Genomic DNA, 23,773 nt, shown 5'->3' on the forward strand with positions numbered 1-23,773 from the left:
GTCTATCTGGTTCGCTTTCCTAAGAATATTGATATTCGTACGGAGTGGCTAAATGTATTTTTTATATAATTTAATTTTTTGTGACAGTAAAAATTTAATTTATTCTACAAATATATGTATTTTACAAATTAAATTTTTAAAATTAATGTTCAAATTTGGCGCGCGGACGATAGTTCCTCGACAAGGATAGATAGAGTAGAAGCACCGCGTGTGCGACAAAAAAAGTAGATAAATGGAAGTCGTTGATATGTTTGCGACAGTTTTTTTTATTTTTTCCCATTTTTAAGTATTATTATCCGCAAAAAAAAACAAATATTAAAAATCAATAATAAATTTACTTTCAAAAAAATACATCATTCTCTTTAAATTGTAGATTTAACTTAAATATATTTATAATAATAAAAAAAGGGTGCCAAAAACAGGCTCTATACTTAAATACCAACAACATAAATAAAAAGTTTCGCTCTTTTTTCGACCTCTAACTCTGGTGGAATTTCTTGCTGGGGTCTTTGGCCATGTCGATAAGCGTTTGGGCGGGTTTGAAGGGTAGACCGTAGGCGTTCTGGTACTGTTCCATTTTGGAGACCAACCTGCCGGCTCCGTACTGGTCGACCCACCTGAAGGGGCCGCCGCTGAATGGGGGGAAGCCCAGACCGAAAACGGCGCCAATGTCACCTGAAATATTTCATTTATTTAATAAAATACAGTATAAAGAAGAAAAATGGGTGTTTCTATTTAAAAAATTCGACTTTTTATACACAAAAAAGCAACGGAAAATTTTTTGGTCAAGTTTAAATTGCTATATTTTTTTATTTTTAGTCCTATTTCCTTGATTTTTTTTAACAAACTGTATATAAATACAGGGTGGTTCGAACTGTATTCCGGAAGCATATTCTGCAGATAAAAATAGTTCGTATAAATGTATGTCCTAAAATGGTTAGTTTCGGAGATACAGGGTGTAGAAATTATATTTTTATTTCGATTTTTTCCAAATAATTTCTGAAGTAACGTCAATATTTGGATGAAAATTGGTGTCTGGGAGTTTTTTGACAGGATAAATTTGATTTTGATGTCAATATGGCTTCTATTTGTAGGGGGCGCCACCTACATGTGTCTTAACGGTTTTACAGAGTAATAACTTTTCGTCCGTACCTGTACCTAACCATTTTTTACGTAAATAGCAGGGTTGTTAAGTAGTTTATGAAGCAAAAAACTACGCCAAAAACTACGCGTAGTTTTTTGTATTAACTCCGTTTTAAAATTTTAATAACTACCTTCAGAAACTACACAAAAACTACACAAAAACTACCTACAAAAATATAGTAACACATAAACAATTTAGACTTTAAACAAAAATCAAAACAAATTCTTATCATGGAAGTATGAAGTTATATTATATTTGTATAAGTTAAACAACATCAGAAAAAAAGACAATTTTTTTTCAACAAAAGTGTATTTTCAAAGTAAAACCTCTGAAGGCGGGTAAGGGGACAAATAACTCACAATCTTTAAGATATTTATTTAAATTTAAATGCTTCAAACATAGCAGGGGGCGACATGTTTTGGGGACTTAAACAATTCCCATCATCAGGCCCAGAAAGACAAACGTCAACCTAGGAGTGGTACTTCCTAGGTTGACGTTTGTCTTTCTGGGCCTGATGATGGGAATTGTTTAAGTCCCGAAACATGTCGCCCCCCTGCTTTTTTTGAAGCATATAAATTTAAATAAACATCTTAAAGATTGTGAGTTATTTGTCCCCTTACCCGCCGTCAGAGGTTTTACTTTGATAATATGTACTCACACTGGGTTAGAGAACGTTTAGTTTTAAAAGTGTATTTTCTACGAAATACAAAGTAACATTGAACACAAAATAAACTATAAATTCTTATGGAGAAATTCTTCATAGACATTCTCCAGGAGAATATACGATTTTTTACATCTAAAGGCACAACTTCATAATTCCCCTCTTCCCAGAAGGTATGAAGCAAGGTATGGAGACATCGACGTCTTCCAAGCATTTTTAACTACTAAGTAACAAATTCACAAAATATAGATTTTTTATTTTTTTAAACTGATCAACAAACAAAGTTTTTAGGTTATGTTTTCACTGTTATTTAAAAAAACTACATTAGTTACATAAACTACACATTTACTACTGGACATTTAAAAAACTACTTGTGACATGTAGTAAATGTAGTTTATTAATTACTACGTGTAGTTTAACAACTCTGGTAAATAGTCACGGAAATGTATATTTTTTCACTCAGTAGTTTTATACAGGTACGGATGAAAAGTTATTACTCTTCAAAACAGTTAAAACACATGTAAGTGGCGCCCTTTACAAATAGGAGTCATATTCACATCAATAATATAACAACTTTTCATCCTCACCTTTTTAAAACTACTGAGTGAAAAAATATACAATTCCGGGTCCATTTTTACGTAAAAAATGTCTCTTGGTAAAAATCTCTACGAACAACCTTTCTCAAGATATTTAGAATGGAAATAGTCAATACATGTCATTATTGACAAAAAATAAACATGTTGAGTAGATAGTTATTTGACTGAAATGATTAATTTGTGAATTTTTTCTTTTTTTAAATTAATCATAAGTTTTTCTTCGAAAAAATATTATGATAAAACAGTTTCTGTTGAAGTTTTAGCACAAAAACGTTTCAGATTTATGATTTCAGTCTCACAACTATTTATTCAACATATTTAATTTATGTCAATGATGACAGGTATTGATAATTTCGAATCCAAATATCTCGAGAAGCATTACTCGTAGCGATTTTTACCAAGAGACCTTTTTACGTAAAAAACGTCGTAAATTTCTATTTTTTCACTTAGTAGTTTTATACAGGTACGGACAAAAAGTTATTACTGTTCAAACAAATTAAACTTACTTTAAACTTGACAAAAAAAAATGTTCCGTTGCGTTTTTTTGCATCTGAGTGTAGTTTTGCTAAAGTAATATTTGTAACATTTTTATTTGAGTACCATGTGTAATATTTGATATAAATTTTTGATTTGATAAAAATGCTAAATGATTAGATTATTCATAATGTTCTTAGTTTTTTTCTCCAAAAGTTCAAAATAATTTTTTTAAGTATAACTACTTGTTTATTTTTGCTTTAATACATATAAGTTAATAAAGAAAACCATAGGCGTACCATTTCTTTCTTTTTCATGACTCAATATCAAAATAATTTGTTGGAAACTTTTTTCGATCATACAGTATTTTAAACATTGTCGATCGCTCTGTAGAATCTAAACTTATAAACTATAATGCTCACCTTCAAGTGGATTGGCTAGAATTTTCTCCTCAAGGCACAGGACGGCTTCGTTCACGAACCTAGCCACCATTCTCAGGGTCTTATCCTCGTCTTCAAAAGGTCCCCTAGGTTCCAGGCTGTATTTTTTCAAGATTTCCAGGGCTTCTATGTTCACGTCCCTGCTTTTTGATCCTTTTTGATAGATAAAGATACCTTTGCCTGATTTCCTGCCTAGGAAACCAGATTTGACGATTTCTACTAAGATGTTTTGGTCACCTCCTCCAAAACGTTCACCAAATGCCTAAAAGAATGCGAATGAATAAATAAAATATATGAGATAACCTCCATTTCGGAGGATTTGAAGGATATATATTTTTTTATAAATGCTTTTTATAAACTCCAAAAAAATAGAGGTAATATAAAACCGCTATTATAAATGCTATTATACCTTTATAATTTTTTAATGTTTTTTTAATTAATAAACGATAATTCTATCACTCGGCCGGATAGCTTGGCAGCTGTAGTGGCCATTAAACCAAAATACTACTACATCTATATCTCTGACTATGAACTGATACCTGCTACTAACCACCAGTCTGTTTTGTGTGGTCTGTGGTCTCTTTTTATTTAAATGTTTTGTTCATTATTCATGTTGGGGATTTATTTTTAAATTAATGTTAATCGTTAGACAAGCAGGGTTTCTCTTGCATAATCAAAATTATCACTCTAAATTTTACAAAAACAAATTGTCACTCTAAATCGCTGCCTTTTTTAGAGAGATGCCACTTGTCTTGTCATTATTCAATTCATTATTCGAACTCTCAGAATGTTTTTAACAAAAGTTTCATCTCAAAATAAAATTTTAATCAATCACAATTGTTTATCTCCATCATTTACCTGATTAATAATACAGAAATTACAGTTCACTTACAAACAATTCATTATTTATAGTAATCTACAGTAATTTTATTCAATTATACGAATATTCTCGTTGATTATTGATTTGAAATAAATATGACAGTGTTCTCCAATGAAAATGCGAGTTACTAACTCTAAATTCTAATTCTGAGCTGGCAAATAAGCTAGATACTTTAGACCTAGACCGTTATTCAGAAGTTAAAAATCTATAGATGAAAATATGCATGAAAATTTACTTCCTAGCACACAAGGTTTTACCACAGATTAGGTATCCTATAAGTATACAGATAAAAATCTTGTCCCTAATTCGTGGTACGAAAATTTTTTTTTATGACGATGTGCAAACGAGTAAAATTTTCTGTGCGCAAAAATAAACTCACGTAAAATAACAATAAACAGCGTAATAGAGAGATATCGCTAAACAGAATAGCGTGCATGGACGTTAATAAGGACAGGTGTTATTTCCTTTATGTGAGGTGTTATTAACTCTCTTCGTTTATAGTTATCGGATCGGAAAGAGTTCTGTTCGCGTCGCGTCCGCTATTTAAACTTAACCTAACTTTGAATTTAAAACTTTGAAATTGTTTTGTTCACTAGGTATTTTAAAACTGGGTTAAAATGCTTATTTCCAGTGCTTTATTGTTTAACATCTGCCAGTGTTTTTAGGGCAACAAGCAACAAATTCTCTTAGAAGGGCTAAGTCGTCATCTGCTGTAAACCTAAGACTCTTTATAGGTTCTTTAATATTGGAAGAGGTGGAATCCATATTTTGGGCCATATTTATTTAATTAAAACTAATCCCAGCTACTTAAATATCAAATTACCTAATAAAACTAAAGTAATAATTCAAAACAATTCAAACATAACCTAAAATAAAAGATCTCGCCGGCCCCGATTGTCAAATACCCGGACACGCCCATTTAAGCAATTTTTAAACGTTATTTAGAAATAGCGCTTGGTGTAATTGATCCGCAAATTACGTAAGGCGGTAACGTTATTAGCGGGTGTTGCGTTAAAAATTGACTCGCGCATATCGTAACCATGATAAGGTACGTGTAAATACTGCATGACGCTATTCGGTTTTCCGATATCTTTCTAATAACTGTGCCGATCAGGCGCTGTGCACAATTTTAGAGGCCATAAGTGGGCGTGCTATGTGCGCAAACTAGTAACCTAACTAGTGCCCGATTCCGAAAATTGGAACCACGAAAAATAATAAAGAAAAAACAAAGTTTATAATCTGTGCTACTACTAACTGCTACTAACCAACAGTTTCTTTTGTGTGATCTGTGGTCTGTTTTTGTTTAAATGTTTTGTTCATTATTCACGTTGGGGATTTATTTTTAAATTAATGTTAATCTTTAGACAACCAGTATTTCTTTTGCATAATCAAAATTGTCACTCTAAATTTTACATAACCAAATTGTTACTCTAAATCGCTGTCTTTAGACAGATGTCACTTGTCTTGTCATTATTCAATTCATTGTTTCTCAGAATGTTGTTAACAAAAGTTTCATCTCAAAATAAAATTTTAATCAATCACAATTGTTTACCTTCATCATTTACCTGATTAGTAATACAGAAATTACAGTTCACTTACAAACAATTCGTTATTTATAGTGATTTACAGTAATTTTATTTAATTATATGAATATTCTCGTTGATTATTGGTTTGAAATAAATATGAGTGTCCTCCAATAAAAATGCGAGTTCCTAATTCGAGATTCTAATTCTGAGCTGGTAAATGAGCTAGATACTTTTCACCTAGACCGTTATTCAGAAGCTACAAACCTATCGATAAAAATATGCATGAAAATTTACTTCCTAGTACACAAGGTTTTACACGACTTACAAAGGAGTTGCTGTGGCAACACTGCCGTTATCACTTTTCCTCTCGCGCGTAACGAGGCGAGTGTCACGGCCTTGAATTTTTACTCCCAACTTGCTTAAAGAAGTTTCACTTCAAAAATAATTTATTCTGAATTTTTTCGGGTTTTCTTATTATTCTCGAGAAAAATGAGGATTTTAAAAACATTGCTCTTTCTATTCAAACTCTATTTATTGGTCATTTTATATATAATACCCCATAATAAAAAAAAGACAAGTAAAGGATTCTTGAAATAAAAGATTACACTAGATTCACACAGATAATACAATAAAGTAAAATTTACCTTAAATAGGTCTGGTCCAATGTGACTAGCTACGTCAAGTCCAACTTCATCAGCCAATGTTGCCGCTCCGACAGGAAAGCCGAATTTCTTGGTTAGTTTGTCCAAATCTTTAGGATCGACACCTGAAAAATATTTTTGTTTCTATACAAATACTTCAAAAACTACTCAACACCTATATTCAAAGATATTACATATAATTATTGTTGTGTTCTGTATTTTTCTTACCTTCTTGAAGCAGTCTGATAGATTCGGCCATCATGGCGGACAAAATCCTGGTTGTATAGAATCCAGGACCGTCTCCTACTGTAATCACAACTTTGCCTTGTTTTAGACCGACGTCTACAGCCAAAGCTGTCGTTTCTTTGCTAGTTTTGTCTGTCGTTATAATTTCCAACAGTTGCATCTTATCCACAGGCGAGAAATAGTGCATACCTGGAAAAAATGATATACTGTATAATAGTAACACTTCACAAAGCTAATAATTCTATAGTGTGTATCACGTAACTTTTCCTGCATTCGATATTTGACATAAATTATGGTAACATCATAGATATGTATAAATGATAGACTAACCAATATACATTAATTTGTTTTAACTAAACTAACTTTTTTTTGGTAGTTTATAAAAAAAGTATATTTAATAGTGGAATGTACATATTTCCTTTTTTGCAGGTTGTTATTTTCCTAGTTTGACATTTAATACAGAATAAAATTGGAGTTTAATTTGAACACTCAACTAAACAGTTTTATTTAATAAATAAATACTAAAATATCACACGCTTACCAATAACTTTATCTGGTCTAGACGAAGCTGCAGCGATATTTTTGATGGGAATAGCACTAGTGTTGGTGGCGAACACACAATCTGGCCTAGTGACGGCCTCTACTTCCTTCAACACTTTGTGTTTAATGTTTAAATCCTCGAACACTGCCTCTATAACAACGTCTGCGTTTTTGAACTGTTTGTAGTCCAATGTGGCGTTTAAATTTGACAAAAATCTATCCCTTTCCAACCTAAAAATGACAGATAAATATTAGTACTAGTCATGGTACTAGTATTAAAAAATACTTCAAAGGTTCTTATATAAAATCGTCAAAAGAAGATGACTTTATAAGGTTATACAAACGACCCATTCATTAAAGGTTTAGTACCTTAATTTTGACAATAATGTTTAAGATACTATTTATTTTCGAAGTTTAATAAAATATAAAGAACCAAAATGTTTTTTCATTTGCAAAAAAATATTTATGATAATTTTTAATCGCTCAATTCCATGACAGCTACCGCCATTATTATATGACATTTGAACAATTTAATTTTTGAAATAGATAGCCACATGTCTTCTCTTTATGTCACAGTGGTTGTGGTAATCACTAAATTTGACTTTTAGGCTATACAAATTTTTTTGACAGGTAGTTTTTTTCGTCCAAATATTTTAAATATTTTTTTTTCTCGAAAACGGTAAATGTTAGGTGTAAAGCGTTTAACATCAATATTCATAGAATTTTACAGAAAATTTAAGTATGTAATAAAAAATGAGGGCACCCATTTAAAATAAGAAAGTTGCTGTCAACTTCCGGTATTTCCGGAAATGCCACCATATTGAACATATTTTTAATCAATAGATCTCGTTGTAAGACAATTATATGCAAAAAATCTCCGATCTAGATAATGTGGTTCTCTAGAAACTTCTAATGCACGCTCAGCCTGGGACACCCTGTATACCAATTCAAGCTGAGGCTATAAAAATTTAAAGCCTTTCCTATAGACAACATAAAAAAACTATGATAATTACCCGCTGAATCTTTTCCTTTTGACAGCATTGCCTAAGCCAGTGCTGATCTGATTGTAGCCTCTAGCCAAACCAGCTGAGTTTGAGTCCTTCAGGATAACGTTGTAGCCTTTGTCTACTGTTACGTGGGCGATACCGGCACCCATTAATCCTAGAATGATTAAAATTACCTTATTATTTATTATAAGAGGTAACCTTAGACTATGCTACAACTAGACGCCTTTGTTCATGGAAAAAAATACTTACCAGCTCCTAGTACAGCTACAGTCTTAAACTCTTTAGTGGGTTGACCAAAACGATTCTTCTTACACTGGGTTTGGCCTTTGAACAAGCTGACCAGTCCTTTACTTTCAGGCGTCATGGCTAATTCTCCAAAACCTTTAGCTTCCGCTTCGTAACCTGCCGATTGTCCTTTGTCCAGCCCTTCGCGAATGACGTCTAATATCTATAATATACGTCATAAATATATAATTATACCATATGATTGAGAAAAACACTGCGTCTGATTGGCATTTGAAATGACATTATATAAGTATTTAATAGCCTTATAAGTCTACATATACAGTGTGTCCCGGTCTTTACAAGAGAAACACTTTTTTATTATTGATAATTTGAGAAAATTGCAATCTTCACAAAAAAAACTTTTTATTTTTTTAAATTAATCATAATTTTTTCTTTGAAAAAATGATGATAAAACACAAAATCATTCCAAATTTATGATTGCAGTCTAATAACTACTTAGTCAACATGTAGTCGAAATGTTTAATTTGTGTCAATAATGACAGGTATATATTGATATAATTATCGATTCCAAATACCTTGAGAACCATTACTGGTTGCGATTTTTATCAAGAGACCTTTTTTACGTAAAAAACGTCGTAAATGTATATTTTTTTACTCCGTAGTTTTATACAGGTACGGACGAAAAGTTATATTACTTTTCAAACCAATTAAAAAATATGTAGGTGGCGCTCCTGTAGGAGTCATATTGACATCAAAATCATTTTTCTCATGTGAAAAAACTCGCAGACACCAATTTTCATCCAAATATCGGCGTTAATTCAAAAAATACTTTTTTTAAAACCGAAATAAAAATGAAACTTTCAAAGATAATGAAACATGTCTCAAAAATGGATCATTTTTGTAAAATACTTAGGTTTTATATTTATATAATTTATAATTAATTATTTGAAATAAGTTATAAATGTATTAACACAACGAAGGCCAATAATTATTGTGAAGCATTTTATTCTGGTTTAAAATATATCGATACAAAAACATATACATACATACAAAAACTAGCACAGATAAAATTCCTTAATATAAAAAAACATTTATATTTTACGAACCAAATAATTCCATTGCAATATTTATAAAAATATATTGAAATATATTATAATTTTCATTTTTCTTCCTCATTAGGGCATCAAAATATGACCGAGTCTTTGTTTTTCATATTTATCATTTATTTTAACCAGTCACTAAAGACGGGTAAAATTATTTTGTTGGAAAATATATTTTTTTTTAATTTCCTCGTCTCTATTTAGGCCAGTTAAATTAGAGGGGTTACTTAGAAAAAAGTATTGAAAAGCTAATTATTATTGATTTGATTGGTTCATTTGACGTGAAAGAGAAGTTTCCTAGGTTTAGTTTTGGAAATGATAAAATTCTTGGACTTTTTTCAAAATTTCTATCAGGCTCACCTCTATATACAAGGCGAATCTTTAATAAGTGCAAATATCTTCAGCACAGTGTAGATCTCGATAAAAGAATCATATTTTCTCTTTACCATTTTTCAAATAAGTCCAAAATAACCGAGTTATCCGAAAATTAAAAAAAAAGATATAATCATAGATAAATGAAATAAGTTTAGATTGGAAAGTGCCCATAAGGACAATGTAAACACTATTTGGCGCTATTCTTGCAACGGTCGCGACCCAAAAAATTTCGGAGCGGTTCGGCTTTTTCCGGAATTATATCGCCAAATATTGTTTATTCAAATTTATTTATATTTCCGTTTAATTTGATAAATAAAATACAGTGTGTTGCATACAAGAAACTTTATTTTATATAAGGACGCATGTATGAAATACTTATGAAACATTGGAAACCGAAGTTATGCCACGATCCACGATGGTTTTTGCAGTTCACAGCACAGCTTTTTAAGTTTTTAATGCCACTTTTTCACAATTATCACCGGTTGGAGTAAATAAAACTTGAATTAAACTCACAAGATAGCAATAATTACTTTGAAAATGGATGCTATAAACACTTTTCAGAATTTCTTTAATGAGAGCGGATTAGATTTTGAAGGATTATTATGATTTTTGAAGGTTCTGACTTTGACAAGAGAAAATTATTTCTGTTTTTGTTTGCCATTGTTCTTAGCAACCGCTATAGCAGCGCCAGATCGCGTATAACGGTCGCGACCCAAAATAATTTCGCGACCTAAAATTTTTACGGGCTTTCCAATCTAAACTTGTTGCATTTATCTATGGATATAATTTTAAAAAATTTTGACAGCCACCAGATTTTTTTTTGTATTTGCATCTCTTCCAGTGCCGTAACCATGGTAATATCAGAGATTAAGAAATTATACGGCAGGAAAATTTGCGGTGAACAGGCAGTTCTAAAAAGTTTTCTAAAATATACACGAAAATTCACGATTTTTAACATTGTTTTTAGCGCAAAAAAAACTCATAGACGTGATCCTGGGGTCGAAATATACCACTCCTAAAAATATTTGCACTTATTTAAAATTCACTCTGTATAATTTATTAAAAACAAATTAAAAAAATCGAAAAATAAAAATATTTTCATGTGCAAGTATATTTTCGAAAAAAAAATGATAATACAAGTTCAAATATTAACCAACGAGTTTTTAACACCCTGTATAATATTATTCACTCACCCTAAGCGGTGCAGGGTACAACCCTCCAGACAATTTCATCACCGAATCTCTGGCCTTCTTGAAAATCTGGTCCTTAACAAAGTTATACTGCAAAGCATAGGCCAGAGCCTTGTCAGTAAAACTCTTCTTCCTCTCAGCCTTTAGTTTGCCAGAGGCCAGCTGCTTGGCCACGTCTATGGCTATGGTTTCCAGGTACTTCCTCGTTACGTTTTCGGCAGTATCCAAACCCGGGCCTAGAGGATCGACTAGGAGGTCTACGATGCCTAGTTTCTTGGCTCTGTCCGCCTTGACAGTTTTGCCTGTCAGGGCTAGGTCTAGGGCGGTTGGTACGCCTGCTAGTTTGGGTAGGCGTTGAGTGCCACCACCACCTGAAGAAAGAAAAATTAAGACACTGCTTATTTAATCAATTACACAGTTTTTCCCCGGATTGTCTTTACAAGAGGGAAAACTTTTTTATTATTGATATTTTGAGAAAAATGAATTCTTCATAAAAAAAAATTTCTTGTTTCTTTGAAACTTTTCCAAATTTCCATACCGTTTAGAGAAAATCAAAAAGACATCAAGTCCTTTTGATTTTAATCAAAAGGCGTTTCTATGGTAATATCATTTCGATTTCATTCTTTTCTGACAACTATTATCACCCTTTCCATAGTACTGAACTAAATAAATGTTGTGCTTCTTTAATATTTTAAAACAGCAAAAAAATTACATTAATTAAAATTCTATCAATAACAATCTTTGAATAAAAAATTAAGATCAAGGAAGAAGTATAATGCAATCCATGTATTCATGCATAGTCGACGGAAAGAGGACTCTAGGGTGGGGATCCTTGGCAGTTCTGTTTGACGATTCATTTGACAAATTTGAATTTGATTTGACATTTTGTGGATTTGTTAGTCTTAACTGAGCTTATTTTATGTTATTCATTATTTATTCTACTACTGATAGTTGTTTAGAGGTAGTAAATCTAGAAAAAAAAATTGTAGCAGAACTTAAATTAACAGTGACACACTATTGCGATTTATCGAAAAAAAAACCTGTAAAATAGTGGTTGTGTAGCATGGGGTAGATTCGGTCAAAAATCGAGGGAAATAATGGAATATCTTTTCATTAATAAGTGACCATATATTATACATAAGTGTAGTAATCCGATCATTTATGAAATTCACTTAAAAGTAATTACATATTTTTTCTTGCTTTTTTGCTTTTATTTATTACTTGTCAAAGATTAGATGTCAAAGAATGTAGATACGTCAATTTGACTTACCTGCTTCAGTAGCGTATCGAATGTTTGTGTTAATAAATAATTATTATAACTTATCTATTTTTATTAGAATAATATATTTTTATAACAATTTTAATAACTACCAACATTTATTCTCAACGTAAAATAAAACAACAAATTATTGAGTCTACCCCACGTCTACCCTACATCATATTTTTACACGTTTAGAATAAAATTAGAACGGCACTGATAAACCGGAATTTAACACCCCATTCGGCCATTTTAGAGTCCCGTCGCAGTCGATCTAAGATTGTTAATATGCTCCTTCCTTAATCTTTTTATTCAAAAACTGATCTTTATAAAATAACGTTAACGTTGCGTTACCGCGTTAAGTCTAAACCTCCCTATTGTACGATATTTATCAAGATTCAATTTTTACTGATAAAAAAATTGTTTTTGTGTCGCTTATTTTTAAATACAACAATTCATTTTTTTTGTTTACCATTTATCGGCAATTTTATAGGTATGGACCGAGAAATATATTATTATTTTGATTTAAAAATAAATTATCTTATATCAAAATATGCTTGCTTTATCTTATTTATCTATGGAATAATTTTTTTTCTCTTGTTTTAGTAACAATTATTGTTTTAAAAGTGAAAAATTGATGACAAAATTACAATTTTAATTGACAAAAGTCAAAGTAAAAAAAGTATCCGCAGCAACATTGCGACGTGCATTCGTCACATAATTTGAATTGACACATGTCAATTTTATCTTAAAACTTTTGACACGAATTATGTATTATTGAAGAAAAATTACCTGGTAAGAGCCCTAGCATGACTTCGGGCAATCCCAACCCTGTTTTCCTGTCTTTTACAGCGATTCTGTAATGACAGGACAAAGCAGTCTCTAGACCACCACCCAAACAAGAGCCTTGAATTGCCGCCACCACTGGTTTACTGCTGTTTTCTATTAAGTTAAATATCTGATGACCATTCCTAAACAGAAAAACACAAGGTCATTCAAGGTCAAGTTGTACGATAAGCCTGTATAAATCAGATATGCGCAGACGGCCTGTGCGAAAAAACCAAGCGTCTGTGGGGACCTTAAAGCAAACTTTATGCCGGGTCCAGACCAAGCAGACAAAACAACGACAAGACAGAAACATTCATGTTTTACGACAACATTGCGACAAATCCAATACATTTCTGGGACATTTTTGTCTCATTTTTGTTTTGTTTCAAAATTCGGAGACTTTTCAATGTCCCGTCTCGAGTTTGTAAAGATCAAAGTGTCTATGTTTTGTTCGTATATTTTACGACAAGTTGTCGGCGCAGTGTGGATGGCGTGTGCTGCCAACAGTAAAAAACCAGTGAAAGCACACATGGTTAATAAAACTCATTCGCAACAACTAAACTTTTGACTTTGTTGTACTTTTGTCCTTGCGGTGTGGACAATTTGTCTCAAGTTTGTATTGTCAGAATTCCCCATTTTTTGTCGCAAGTTTGTCTTGTTTTTGTCTCAAAATCGTGTTTTCTTTTTTGTCGCCTTGGTCTGGACCCGGCATTATACATACTTTGATAATTGCGTAGCTTCATCTGCAGTTTTGCATTTCGAAATCATGTTGATATCCGCACCAGCAATGAAACATCCCGGCTTGTTGGAGATCAGAACGCAAGATTGGATTTGTGGATTGTTCTGGACTTCTTGGAAGAGTTTGGAGACCTCATCCATAACCTCTTCGTTAAGGGAGTTCACCTGTAAACAAAAATACATTACAGGAAACTAGATTTATTTGAAAAAAAAAACTTTTTTTAAAAAAAATTAACAACTGTGTACAGGATGTCCCACTAAGAATAGCTCTCGGCTGTATCTTGGAAAGTATTAGCCGTAGCGCCTACGGAAAAAAATATTTATAACTAAAGGGGCTATGAGAAATGGCTGGAAATTATTTCCAAGTTTGTAGAACGGCCGCTAGAGAGCGCAACTGCTATAAAAAAATAAGAAAATTGAGTTTTTACACAATTTTGCCAAGTACTATAAATAATAGCTTCATAATCTTCAGAAAATGTTGAATATTTTTTGTTTGAACCATTTTCCCCTATCTGCCAAAATAATGTGGTGGGGGAAGGTTCGATCTGTTTTTATTTAAATATTAATAACTTCGGACTAGGGGATCCAACAAGGGAATAGGGAACTAGGGGGAATTCGAACTAGGGGGATCCAATAGGGAATCCAACAAGCGTGGGTTCGTTTAAAAGAGCGTTTCTTACTCTATATTATACCGTATAAACGATAATAATAAGCTTTTGAATGTAGACGCTAGGGGGCGCGGACTTACAAATTAACAAATATTGCGCGTTTTTTCAAAAAAGTTAAATGCGATAGTATATGTAATTTTAGCTGATGGTAGAGAGTAATAAAAGCTCAAAAAGTCAGCGAAAACCGCATCTTGAAATCCTCTTTCAAACCAAAGATATTAACAAAATTATAATAAATACGAAAAAATAAGCCCTTAATTACCTTATTTTTATAACACGGTTACAGTAGTAGCCCTCTTCAATGTTTGTTAATTTGTAAGTCCGCGCCCCCTAGCGTCTACATTCAAAAGCTTATTATTATCGTTTATACGGTATAATATAGAGTAAGAAACGCTCTTTTAAACGAGCCCTCGCTTGTTGGATTCCGTTTATCCAGTCCGAAATTATTAATATTTAAATAAAAACAGATCGAACCTTCCGCCACCACTTTATTTTGGCAGATAGGGAAAAATGGTTCTAACAAAAAATATTTAAAATTTTCTGAAGATTGATAAATTTTAATAAAATTATTGATTGTCCGATTTTCGGACATTTTAGTCTGAGAACGACCTACGTTAATTAACCAAGATATTCGTAAAAATTATATGCATGGACGATAATGTTATATAAACACGTTTAAATATTTATGACGTAATTTTTTTAAGAAAATGCCCGAAATTCGGACGCATGAAAACTGAACTTAAATTTTTTGATATTTTGACGTAACCAATTTACCTCTTTTTGCTTCCTAGCCTACTACGATAATTTTTAGGCCATATAATCCTAAGCGGCAGCCTAACATGATTTGTTCTCTTAATATCTCCGGTTAGAGAGAAGATAGAAAGTTGCGGTTTACGCTGATATTTTGGAAATTTTGTGCTCTATTTAACTGTGCAAAGAGAAATATACCCTCCTATTTATTTTTTTTACGCAAAAGTGCAATATCTGTTATGATGTTAAACAGCGCCCTCTAGCTACCACGAAAAAAATTGTGAAAACAAAATTTATACTGGAGATCATTAAGGAAGAAAAGCTCTTTTAAACGAGCCCTAGTTTGTTTAAATCGCATAACTCAAACCAGAGTTATCCTTATTTTAATAAAAGCAAGTTTAACTTTCCCCCACCACTTTATTTTATGAGATAGAGCAAAATATTCTATATCAAAAAAATGACAAATTTCTCGATGATTACAACAGTAATATTTAAAATACCTGGTCACCTGCATATTTTTGAGAAAAATCCTGTTTTCTGATTGGCTATTAGAGAAACGCCCCCTAGCGGGCATTTTTCGAACTTGAAAATAATTTCCAGCGATTTCTCTTGGTCGATTTACTTATTAGAATTTTTTTCCCAAAGTTATACGATAAGTAGTTTCTGAGATACAGCCGGCGTCCATTCTTAGTTGGCCACCCGGTACAAGGTTGAATCAAGAATATCATACTTCATACAGGTATTTACGTCAAAACAAACATGAAGTAACTTTTACCTTGACATTCACACTTCTCCAATTCAACCAACAAGATGACCAAAATTCTCTCGATAGGCGACAGCATCACCATCAAGAGAACCAACGGCGCACTTCAGGAAGCCATAGTCTCGGACATTGACTACGACCTGCAATGCATCAAGGTGGAATGGTACGAAAACGACGACACCAAAGGCAAGGAAATACACTTTGTCAACGTGCAATCCCTCAACCCCCAGTACCTGTTTGAGCCACCCAGTTCCACGTCCCAAATAGGATTGAACCAGAGCGAAACCAATGTGGAAAAGAACAGGAGCCAGGCCAGGAGAACCAAAGCGACTAACTGTGATAGTTTGAAGGACTATGGAATGCTTAATGTGGAAGGAAGGTCGATAGCTGGTGCTAGGACTACGAGGTCTGCTGTTGAGTCCAATTGCAAGCAGAAAAATAGCGTTACATTGCAAAGAATTAACAAGCTTGAAAGGGAAAGGTTAGTAAGAATAATAACTGTACCTAGAGCAGTCCCAAATATATTTATTAATGTAACTTTGAATCTTGCATTGTTTTTATATATTTAGGACAATTTATCAATTAAACAAAACAAGAAATTTAATTTTGTTTGTTATTCTTAATTTGTTGCTTTTCCATCTGACTTTCATTTTACAGGGTCGCTTTTATGTATGGAAACGGTCGATTATTAGGTAAAATATAGGAGGTACCGCAAAAAGTTAAATATAAAAGTTATAGGATTTTTAAATATCTATTAGCGAGTAATAAATTTAAGTAATTTAAGGGTCGGCCATAAAGTCGTGGCACATCAAAGTTTCATTTTTTTAAATAGAACCCCCTGTATATTATTGCATATTTCGATTCTTCCTTCAATTCTAAGCAAAAATCGAAATACACACAATGTACCTCAAACCAACCGTTTCCGGGTTATTGACTTTTGAATATATCGTTTAAACAATTTGATTTCATTCGGATATGTTCTTCGATAATTTTGAAACTGTCATACCAAAATTTTCATCCCGAGCCGCCTTTTGACGCCGTTTTTTTTTCGATCATGCATACAAGAAAACCATAGGCGTACCATTTTTTTTCTCTTCCATGACTCAATAATAAAATAACTTTTTTGGAGGCCATTTTTTAATTTATTATTTAAAAATTCTTCTTTGCTTCTTTTTCAGATTAGAAAGGCGCACGAAGCAGGCCAAAATGAAGGCCGAAAGACACGACATCATGAAGAAAACCCAGGACAACCCTTATTGGAAGGTGACCCAAATGATCGGAGACTTCAGAGACCGAATCGACACAACCAACAAGCATTTCCTGGGCCACGACACGCCATCAGATCACCTGATCACCGTAGCCGTCAGAAAAAGACCCATAAACGACTCGGAAATCAAAAAGAACGAAATCGATATCATTACAGTACCTAACAAGCACCAAATAATCGTCCACGAACCCAAACACAAGGTAGATTTGACAAAATACCTTGAAAACCACACTTTCAAATTCGACTGTACCTTAAACGAGTTTTGTTCAAACGAAACAGTTTATAAGTTCACAGCTCAGCCTTTGGTGAAGTGTATCTTTGAAGGGGGTTATGCAACATGCTTTGCATACGGTCAAACTGGCTCTGGAAAAACTTACACAATGAGCGGTGATACAGAGTACTCTGAACCAGGGATCTACACTTTAACTGCAAAAGATATTTTCAAAAATATCCAATCCAACAAATATCGTCACTGTAACTTTATGGTATCATGCAGTTTTTTCGAAATATACGTTAAAAAAGTGTACGATCTACTCAACCTAAAGGAACCTTTAAAAATACTTGAAGATGGCCAACAGCAAGTTCAAATCGTCGGACTCACTGAGCAAGTTGTCTACTCTGTAGACGATGTTCTTGAATTAATATATGAAGGTAATAATAATAATTTATTTAAAGAGCAGCTTTCAAGTTTTATTAGGAGTAAAAATGATATTTCTTGTGGCTAGACTGTATGTTTGACATTACAGCCGAGGCACAAAAAGTCATTTTTACTCCGAATAGAACATGCTATTTTTTTCAAACGTCAAAAATAATTTTTTAAACAATTGGAAACGTTGCAAATAATATAAAAAGATTTAAAAGTAACACCTTGTAAGTAATTATATTATATCGAGAAACTATATATACAGGGTGAGTCAACGATAGAGTAAAGTCCATTATTTCATTTGTTTCGAGGTTTACGAAAAAATGTTAAATATAAAAGTTTTAGGGTAGATCAAGATACACATTCTAAAATTATTATAGAGTATACAGGGTGCTTCAAAAAAGTATGGCGAATATAACATATGGTTTTTTAAATGCAATACCCTATTTTTTATTTTATTTTTAGATTCTGCGTAAAATTCCATAATTTTTTTGTATAATGTTATATACCTAAAATTAATAGTTTTGTAACATTTAAATTTGTTTAAACAAATGTTAGATTGCAGTGTGGTAAAAAATTGTCAGTGATGCCATTGTTTCTGAAGTTGGACAACTAAAATTTGGTAGGAGAATTTTATAGAGATATAGAAAAAGACCTATGTAAAGATATTTTAGTTAGATGCTACAGGGCGTTCAAAATATATTTATGAATTTCAACTACTTAAAATTAAGAAATTTCAAATTTTTTAAACGGTACACCCTATATATTAACATTTTTTCTGATAGATTTGATAAAACTCTTCAAATTTTATTAATTATATCATATACCTGTTTTTAATAGTTTGCGATTTATTCCAATTTTTTCTATTTTTGAGCAAAATTCCTATATCAGTAGTCATCAACAATTAGGTAATCTAGTATTACCTTAATCTATGGCTATTCGCCCTGACGGGAAATCCAAGTGTCATCTTTCATAATATAGAAATCGATAGAAATACGATGGCAAAGTGAAAATCTTGGCAACGATTAGTCTTTGCCAAGATATTCACGACTGCGATTTTATTTTGTGTAAAGTTAATTAACTTTAACTAATTCTAACAATTGTAACTAATTATGATTAAGCTACTTGTTAAATATAAGTAATAAATAGTTTTGTTTTGTCATGGCAACTATGATGTTATAGCGTAATTGTTATTAATATTAAAAATATGGGTAAAAATAGAAAAAATTGGAATAAATCGCAAACTATTAAAAATTGGTATATGACATATGTATTTAATAAAAGTTGAAGAATTTTGTAAAATCTACCAGAAAAAATGATAACATATAGGGTGTACCATTTAAAAAATTTGAGATTTTTTAGTTTGAAGTAGTTAAAATTCATAAATATATTTTGAACACCCTGTATCATTTAACTAAAATGTCTTTTCTTATATATATATCTTTTCATCTCTATAAAACTCTCCTACCAAATTTTGGTACTTTAACTTCAGAAACAATGACACTACTGACAATTTTTTACTACACTGCAATTTAACCATTTGTTTAAACAAATTTAAATATTATAAAAACTATTAGTTTTAGGTATATAACATTATATACAAAATGTTAGGGAATTTTATGCAGAATCTAAAAATAAAATAAAAAATAGGGTGTTGCATTTAAAAAAACATGTTATATCCGCCACACCTTTTTGAAGCACCTTGTATACTCTATAATAACTTTAACATGTGTATCTTAACCTTCCCTATAACTTTTGTATTTAAAGTTTTTTTGTAAACCTCGAAACAAATGAGATAATGGACTTTACTCTATCATTGACTCACCCTGTACAGTTCATACCAATAAGCTTTTAGTCACGTGATTTTGCTTGACCGGCACAGCGTTGTCCACTTTTATATATTTTCTTTTAATCAAAATATTTTAGGAAACAAAAATAAATTAACTAGAAATACAGGGTGGCGCGGGCGCCTCTCATAGCTGCGGAGGCTCCAAGGAGAACGACAGTTTGTATTGAAATAAAATTTCGTGAGCATATGTAGGTTAATTTAGAGCATTTTTTAAATTAATAGGGAATTCTACAGGGTGTCCACAAAAAAAGTTACATATCAAAGTTGTGTTCTTTGTAATGGAACACCCTATATATTAATTGATTCTAAGAGAAAAATACAGGTGAGTTTTATTAGAGAAGTATATGTCTAAATTGTAAGGTTTTTGACTGATTTATCATTTACTAAAAATGAAGCCCGGTTCAACCTAGTATGTACTTAAAATAGCTATTGTATTTTAAACTAAGTTAAAATTTGTCCCTAAAAGTTATACAGGGTGAGAAAAAATTAATATTGAACACTGGTTACATTTAAAAGCAAGTTAATTGAACACTGGTGACATTTAAAACCAGTATATTGTTCCGATATTCAATGTGAAATTCATGTCTCTTCAAAATACTATTAAGGTTGCCTACCCATTAGACAAAGATTTTCCTAGATATTTTCATTTTTGTGATTTTGCTGCAGTAGATATTTATTATTTGATAAAATCTATTATCTTTAATGCACACTGCATTCACCATCTAATGGAATAATGTCAATTCACTCTGATGTAGGATAAGTTTCCATTTTCGGCAAATTACTGAGAATATTTTTGTTTTAACTGGCAGAAAATGATAACTATAATGTGATAGTATGCTATTAAAGTAACATCAGACATATCACAGCCACTTAGATTTTATCAAATAATAAAGATCTCTTACACTAAGCACTAAATCATAAAAATAAAAATATCTAGGAAAATCTTTGTCTAAGGGGTAGGCAACCTTAATAGTATTTTGAAGAGACATGCATTTCCCATTAAATATTGGAATAATATACTGGGTGTTCCATTTAAAATAAAAAAGTAACTTGCTTTTAAAAGTAACCAATGTTCAATAATAATTATGTCTCACCCTGAATAACTTTTTGGGTCAAGTTTTAATTTGATTTAAAGTACAATAGTTAAATAATAGATTATATTAGGCTGTACCGGGTAAATTCCAATTTAGGTAGCTTTTATTGAAATTTAAAAATTGTTCTTCATTTTTAGAAAATATTAAATGTGTCAAAAACCTTATATTTTAATGAAACTCATCTTTTTTTCTCCTAGAATCCGAAAATTAATGTTATGTTTTCTAAAATATTTTGATTAAAAGAAAATATGTAAAAGCCGGCAACGCTGTGTCAGTCAGGCTTAATCACGTGACTAAAAGTTTATTTCGTTATTTCGTATTTTGTATGATCTATAGAACAAAAATACACACTAGAAATAGACACATAAAAATGATCAAATTTACATTCTCTGTTCATACATTTATTTATTTATTTATTTATATTCTTTCCTTTTTGTTTTAAGGTAACAAAACAAGGACCTTTGGTCATACTTCGGCTAACACACAGTCATCCAGATCGCATGCAATCTTCCAGTTTTATTTGAGAACCCAAAACACTACGAATATTCATGGTAAATTTTCTTTAATCGATCTAGCCGGGAATGAAAGAGGTGCCGATACATTCTCAGCTTCAAAAACGACTCGTTTAGAAAGCGCAGAGATTAACCAGAGTTTACTGTCTTTAAAAGAGTGTATAAGGGCTTTAGGCCGAAAAGATGGACACCTACCTTTTCGAGGTTCCAAACTAACCCAAGTTCTGCGAGATTCCTTTGTTGGAACCAACTCAAAAACGTGCATGATCGCTATGATATCTCCCGGCATAGGGTCCTGTGAAAATACCCTTAATACACTGAGATACGCTAACAGGGTTAAGGAACTTAGCGATCATAATAGCTCGAAAGATAAATATTATTGTGAAAGGGCGTCCAGCAGTGAATCCAGGCTTCTGACGGTCGATAAAAAGAAGAAAGACGAACACATGGAGAAGCAGAATAGGGATATGATAAGGGTTTTTCAAAAATACAAGAAAGAAGCCGAACTGTTGCTCGATTCTTCCTATATGGAAGTAGGCAGCTATTATTGTAATTTAAATACTGTTTTAACTGATGCTATTGCTTCTTTAATAAAGATTAAGGATTCCATATAGTATAATTTTGTGATTTTTAAAGTACAGCACGCTTACCTTTGATCCAGGGGAATCGAGGAGTATTAGACCTACATTGTCCACGATTTTTAGGCTTGTGTGTTTTTGTTGGGCAGTAGCCATACTTCTTGCCAATACTAAAAGATTAAAAACGCGAACATATTAAAAAGAAAAAAACGATAAGTTAAAACAAAAAGAACAAGGTACAAAAAATAGGGTGGAAAATTGATGTTATTACATACCTGAGTTCCAGCATAATTTATTACTGATATTTTTGTTCTTGCACAAGTGGCCGAAAAGGCGTAAACTAGACATAGCTGTTTCCTGACTTTGGAACTACACTTTGAACTGACCCTCTCCAGCTACTGCAAAAACCAGTGGATGTTTACAACTTATAAAAATTAAAATAAAATGTACTTTGGACTGACGATAGTCAAATTTCCAGCGAATAATAACCTCAATTAATTGGAGCAAGTGTTTTTCTAGTTGCCTAAAATCGGGAAATAAAGGTATGAAAAAGGTTCAAAAATAAACTGTGATTATAAAAACTGTTAAAAAAATATAGGTATTTTTGGAATAACATTCAGAGCCATGGTACGAATGAAGAATTCAGAACGGACAAAAAAGCATAGATAGTTTATTTCAAACCAAACAGAATTGTTTAGGTTAGATTCTTAATAAAAGAGATTTTTGTATTACATAATTAGTAAGTTGGCAATAAATTAAACATATTTTTTATCAAAATATACATTAAATTAACTAGAAATTTCATAACTTATTGAAGAATTATACAAAATAGGGATAAAAGATAGTCTACACCGTCTACACCAAAAACGTAATTAAAAAGTTACCAAACACAGGGTGAGTTTTAAACATATCTTAAATAAGTCAAAGAATAAGCATATACAATTATGGTTTAATAATAATATAATATTATGGTTTTTTTTTCACGAAAAAAACTATGAAAATATGGAATTTTTTGAAAAAAAAAATTGGATTTTTTTAGTTAAATACATAATTTCTTGATAATATAGTATCATGTGGTAGATTAAATTTACAAGAAAGAAAACCTAGAAAAGATCCAGTAGTTTCAAAATTTAAGCAAAAAATCATTTTTATGGAAATTTTCAAAGTAAAATAACTCGGTTATTTTTGACTTATCTGAAAAATGGTAAAAAGAAAATATGTTGCCTGAAAAGCCTTAAAAATATTTGCACTTATTTAAGATTCACCCTGTATAGTAAAATAATTCACAACTTATTGGAAATATAAGTAAGGTATGATGAAAATTTAAATAAATTGTCTCTGATAAAAATCCTTTAAAAATACATTTTTGGAATAATATTCAGAAAAGAAAAAAGCCTTCATAGATTATTTTAAATCAAATAGAGTTGTTAAAGATTAGATTTTTTTTTAAATAAAAGAGTTATTTTTGTATTACATAATTAATTATAATTAATTTAATTATAAGTAGACTGTTAAATTTTGTAAAAAATGATGTTTTAAATAAATTATTTTTCAAAAAAAAACAAATTAGAAATATTTTTCTGAAATTTACTTACATTAAATCTAATCAGGAATTTAACTGGATGAAATAGGGATAATGTTATTACACCAAAAACGTAATTAAAAATTTATTAAATATTGTAAAATATGTATAACAAATCTTATTGTAAATAACATTTTTATTATAATTTTTACATTGGCTCATTTAATGAGTTACACG

The 23,773-nt window shown here is 31.4% G+C and overlaps 2 protein-coding genes and 1 long non-coding RNA gene across 3 annotated transcripts; 2 read left to right on the plus strand and 1 right to left on the minus strand.

Annotated features, from left to right (window-relative positions):
- Nucleotides 1-315: 315 nt before the first annotated feature.
- LOC115878734 (trifunctional enzyme subunit alpha, mitochondrial) lies at nt 316-22,522 on the minus strand. The gene is made up of 12 exons (XM_030895319.1): nt 22,290-22,522; nt 22,087-22,184; nt 13,874-14,055; nt 13,117-13,295; nt 11,070-11,437; nt 8,405-8,603; nt 8,162-8,309; nt 7,150-7,379; nt 6,591-6,797; nt 6,366-6,487; nt 3,298-3,577; nt 316-675 (listed from the first exon to the last, which is right to left on the minus strand). Exons 1-12 carry the CDS (start codon nt 22,360-22,362, stop codon nt 479-481), a joined length of 2,283 nt encoding a protein of 760 aa, XP_030751179.1. The 5' UTR covers nt 22,363-22,522; the 3' UTR covers nt 316-478.
- LOC115878735 (kinesin-like protein Klp10A) lies at nt 16,008-22,061 on the plus strand. The gene is made up of 3 exons (XM_030895320.1): nt 16,008-16,552; nt 17,250-17,989; nt 21,368-22,061. Exons 1-3 carry the CDS (start codon nt 16,119-16,121, stop codon nt 22,048-22,050), a joined length of 1,857 nt encoding a protein of 618 aa, XP_030751180.1. The 5' UTR covers nt 16,008-16,118; the 3' UTR covers nt 22,051-22,061.
- Nucleotides 22,462-22,867, plus strand: LOC115878737. The gene is made up of 2 exons (XR_004049593.1): nt 22,462-22,556; nt 22,613-22,867. It is a non-coding gene; the product is annotated as an uncharacterized LOC115878737 (long non-coding RNA).
- The last annotated feature ends 906 nt before the right edge of the window (nt 22,868-23,773 follow it).

The sequence above is a fragment of the Sitophilus oryzae genome, unplaced genomic scaffold, assembly GCF_002938485.1.
Source record: "Sitophilus oryzae breed Bouriz unplaced genomic scaffold, Soryzae_2.0 scaffold_1521_pilon_pilon, whole genome shotgun sequence".
Classification (NCBI taxonomy): Eukaryota; Metazoa; Arthropoda; class Insecta; order Coleoptera; family Curculionidae; genus Sitophilus; species Sitophilus oryzae.

Bases quoted from the DNA above. Each gene is read 5' to 3' on its own strand.
- LOC115878734 (XM_030895319.1), bottom strand. From the start codon at position 22,362: ATGTCTAGTTTACGCCTTTTCGGCCACTTGTGCAAGAACAAAAATATC. The intron at 7,380-8,161 runs GTAATTATCATA...TGTCATTTTTAG, and splicing joins AAAAGGAAAAGATTCAGCGG to GTTGGAAAGGGATAGATTTT. The intron at 6,488-6,590 runs GTAAGAAAAATA...AATATTTTTCAG, and splicing joins TATCAGACTGCTTCAAGAAG to GTGTCGATCCTAAAGATTTG.
- LOC115878735 (XM_030895320.1), top strand. From the start codon at position 16,119: ATGACCAAAATTCTCTCGATAGGCGACAGCATCACCATCAAGAGAACC. The intron at 16,553-17,249 runs GTTAGTAAGAAT...CTTCTTTTTCAG, and splicing joins AACAAGCTTGAAAGGGAAAG to ATTAGAAAGGCGCACGAAGC. The intron at 17,990-21,367 runs GTAATAATAATA...TTTTGTTTTAAG, and splicing joins TCTTGAATTAATATATGAAG to GTAACAAAACAAGGACCTTT.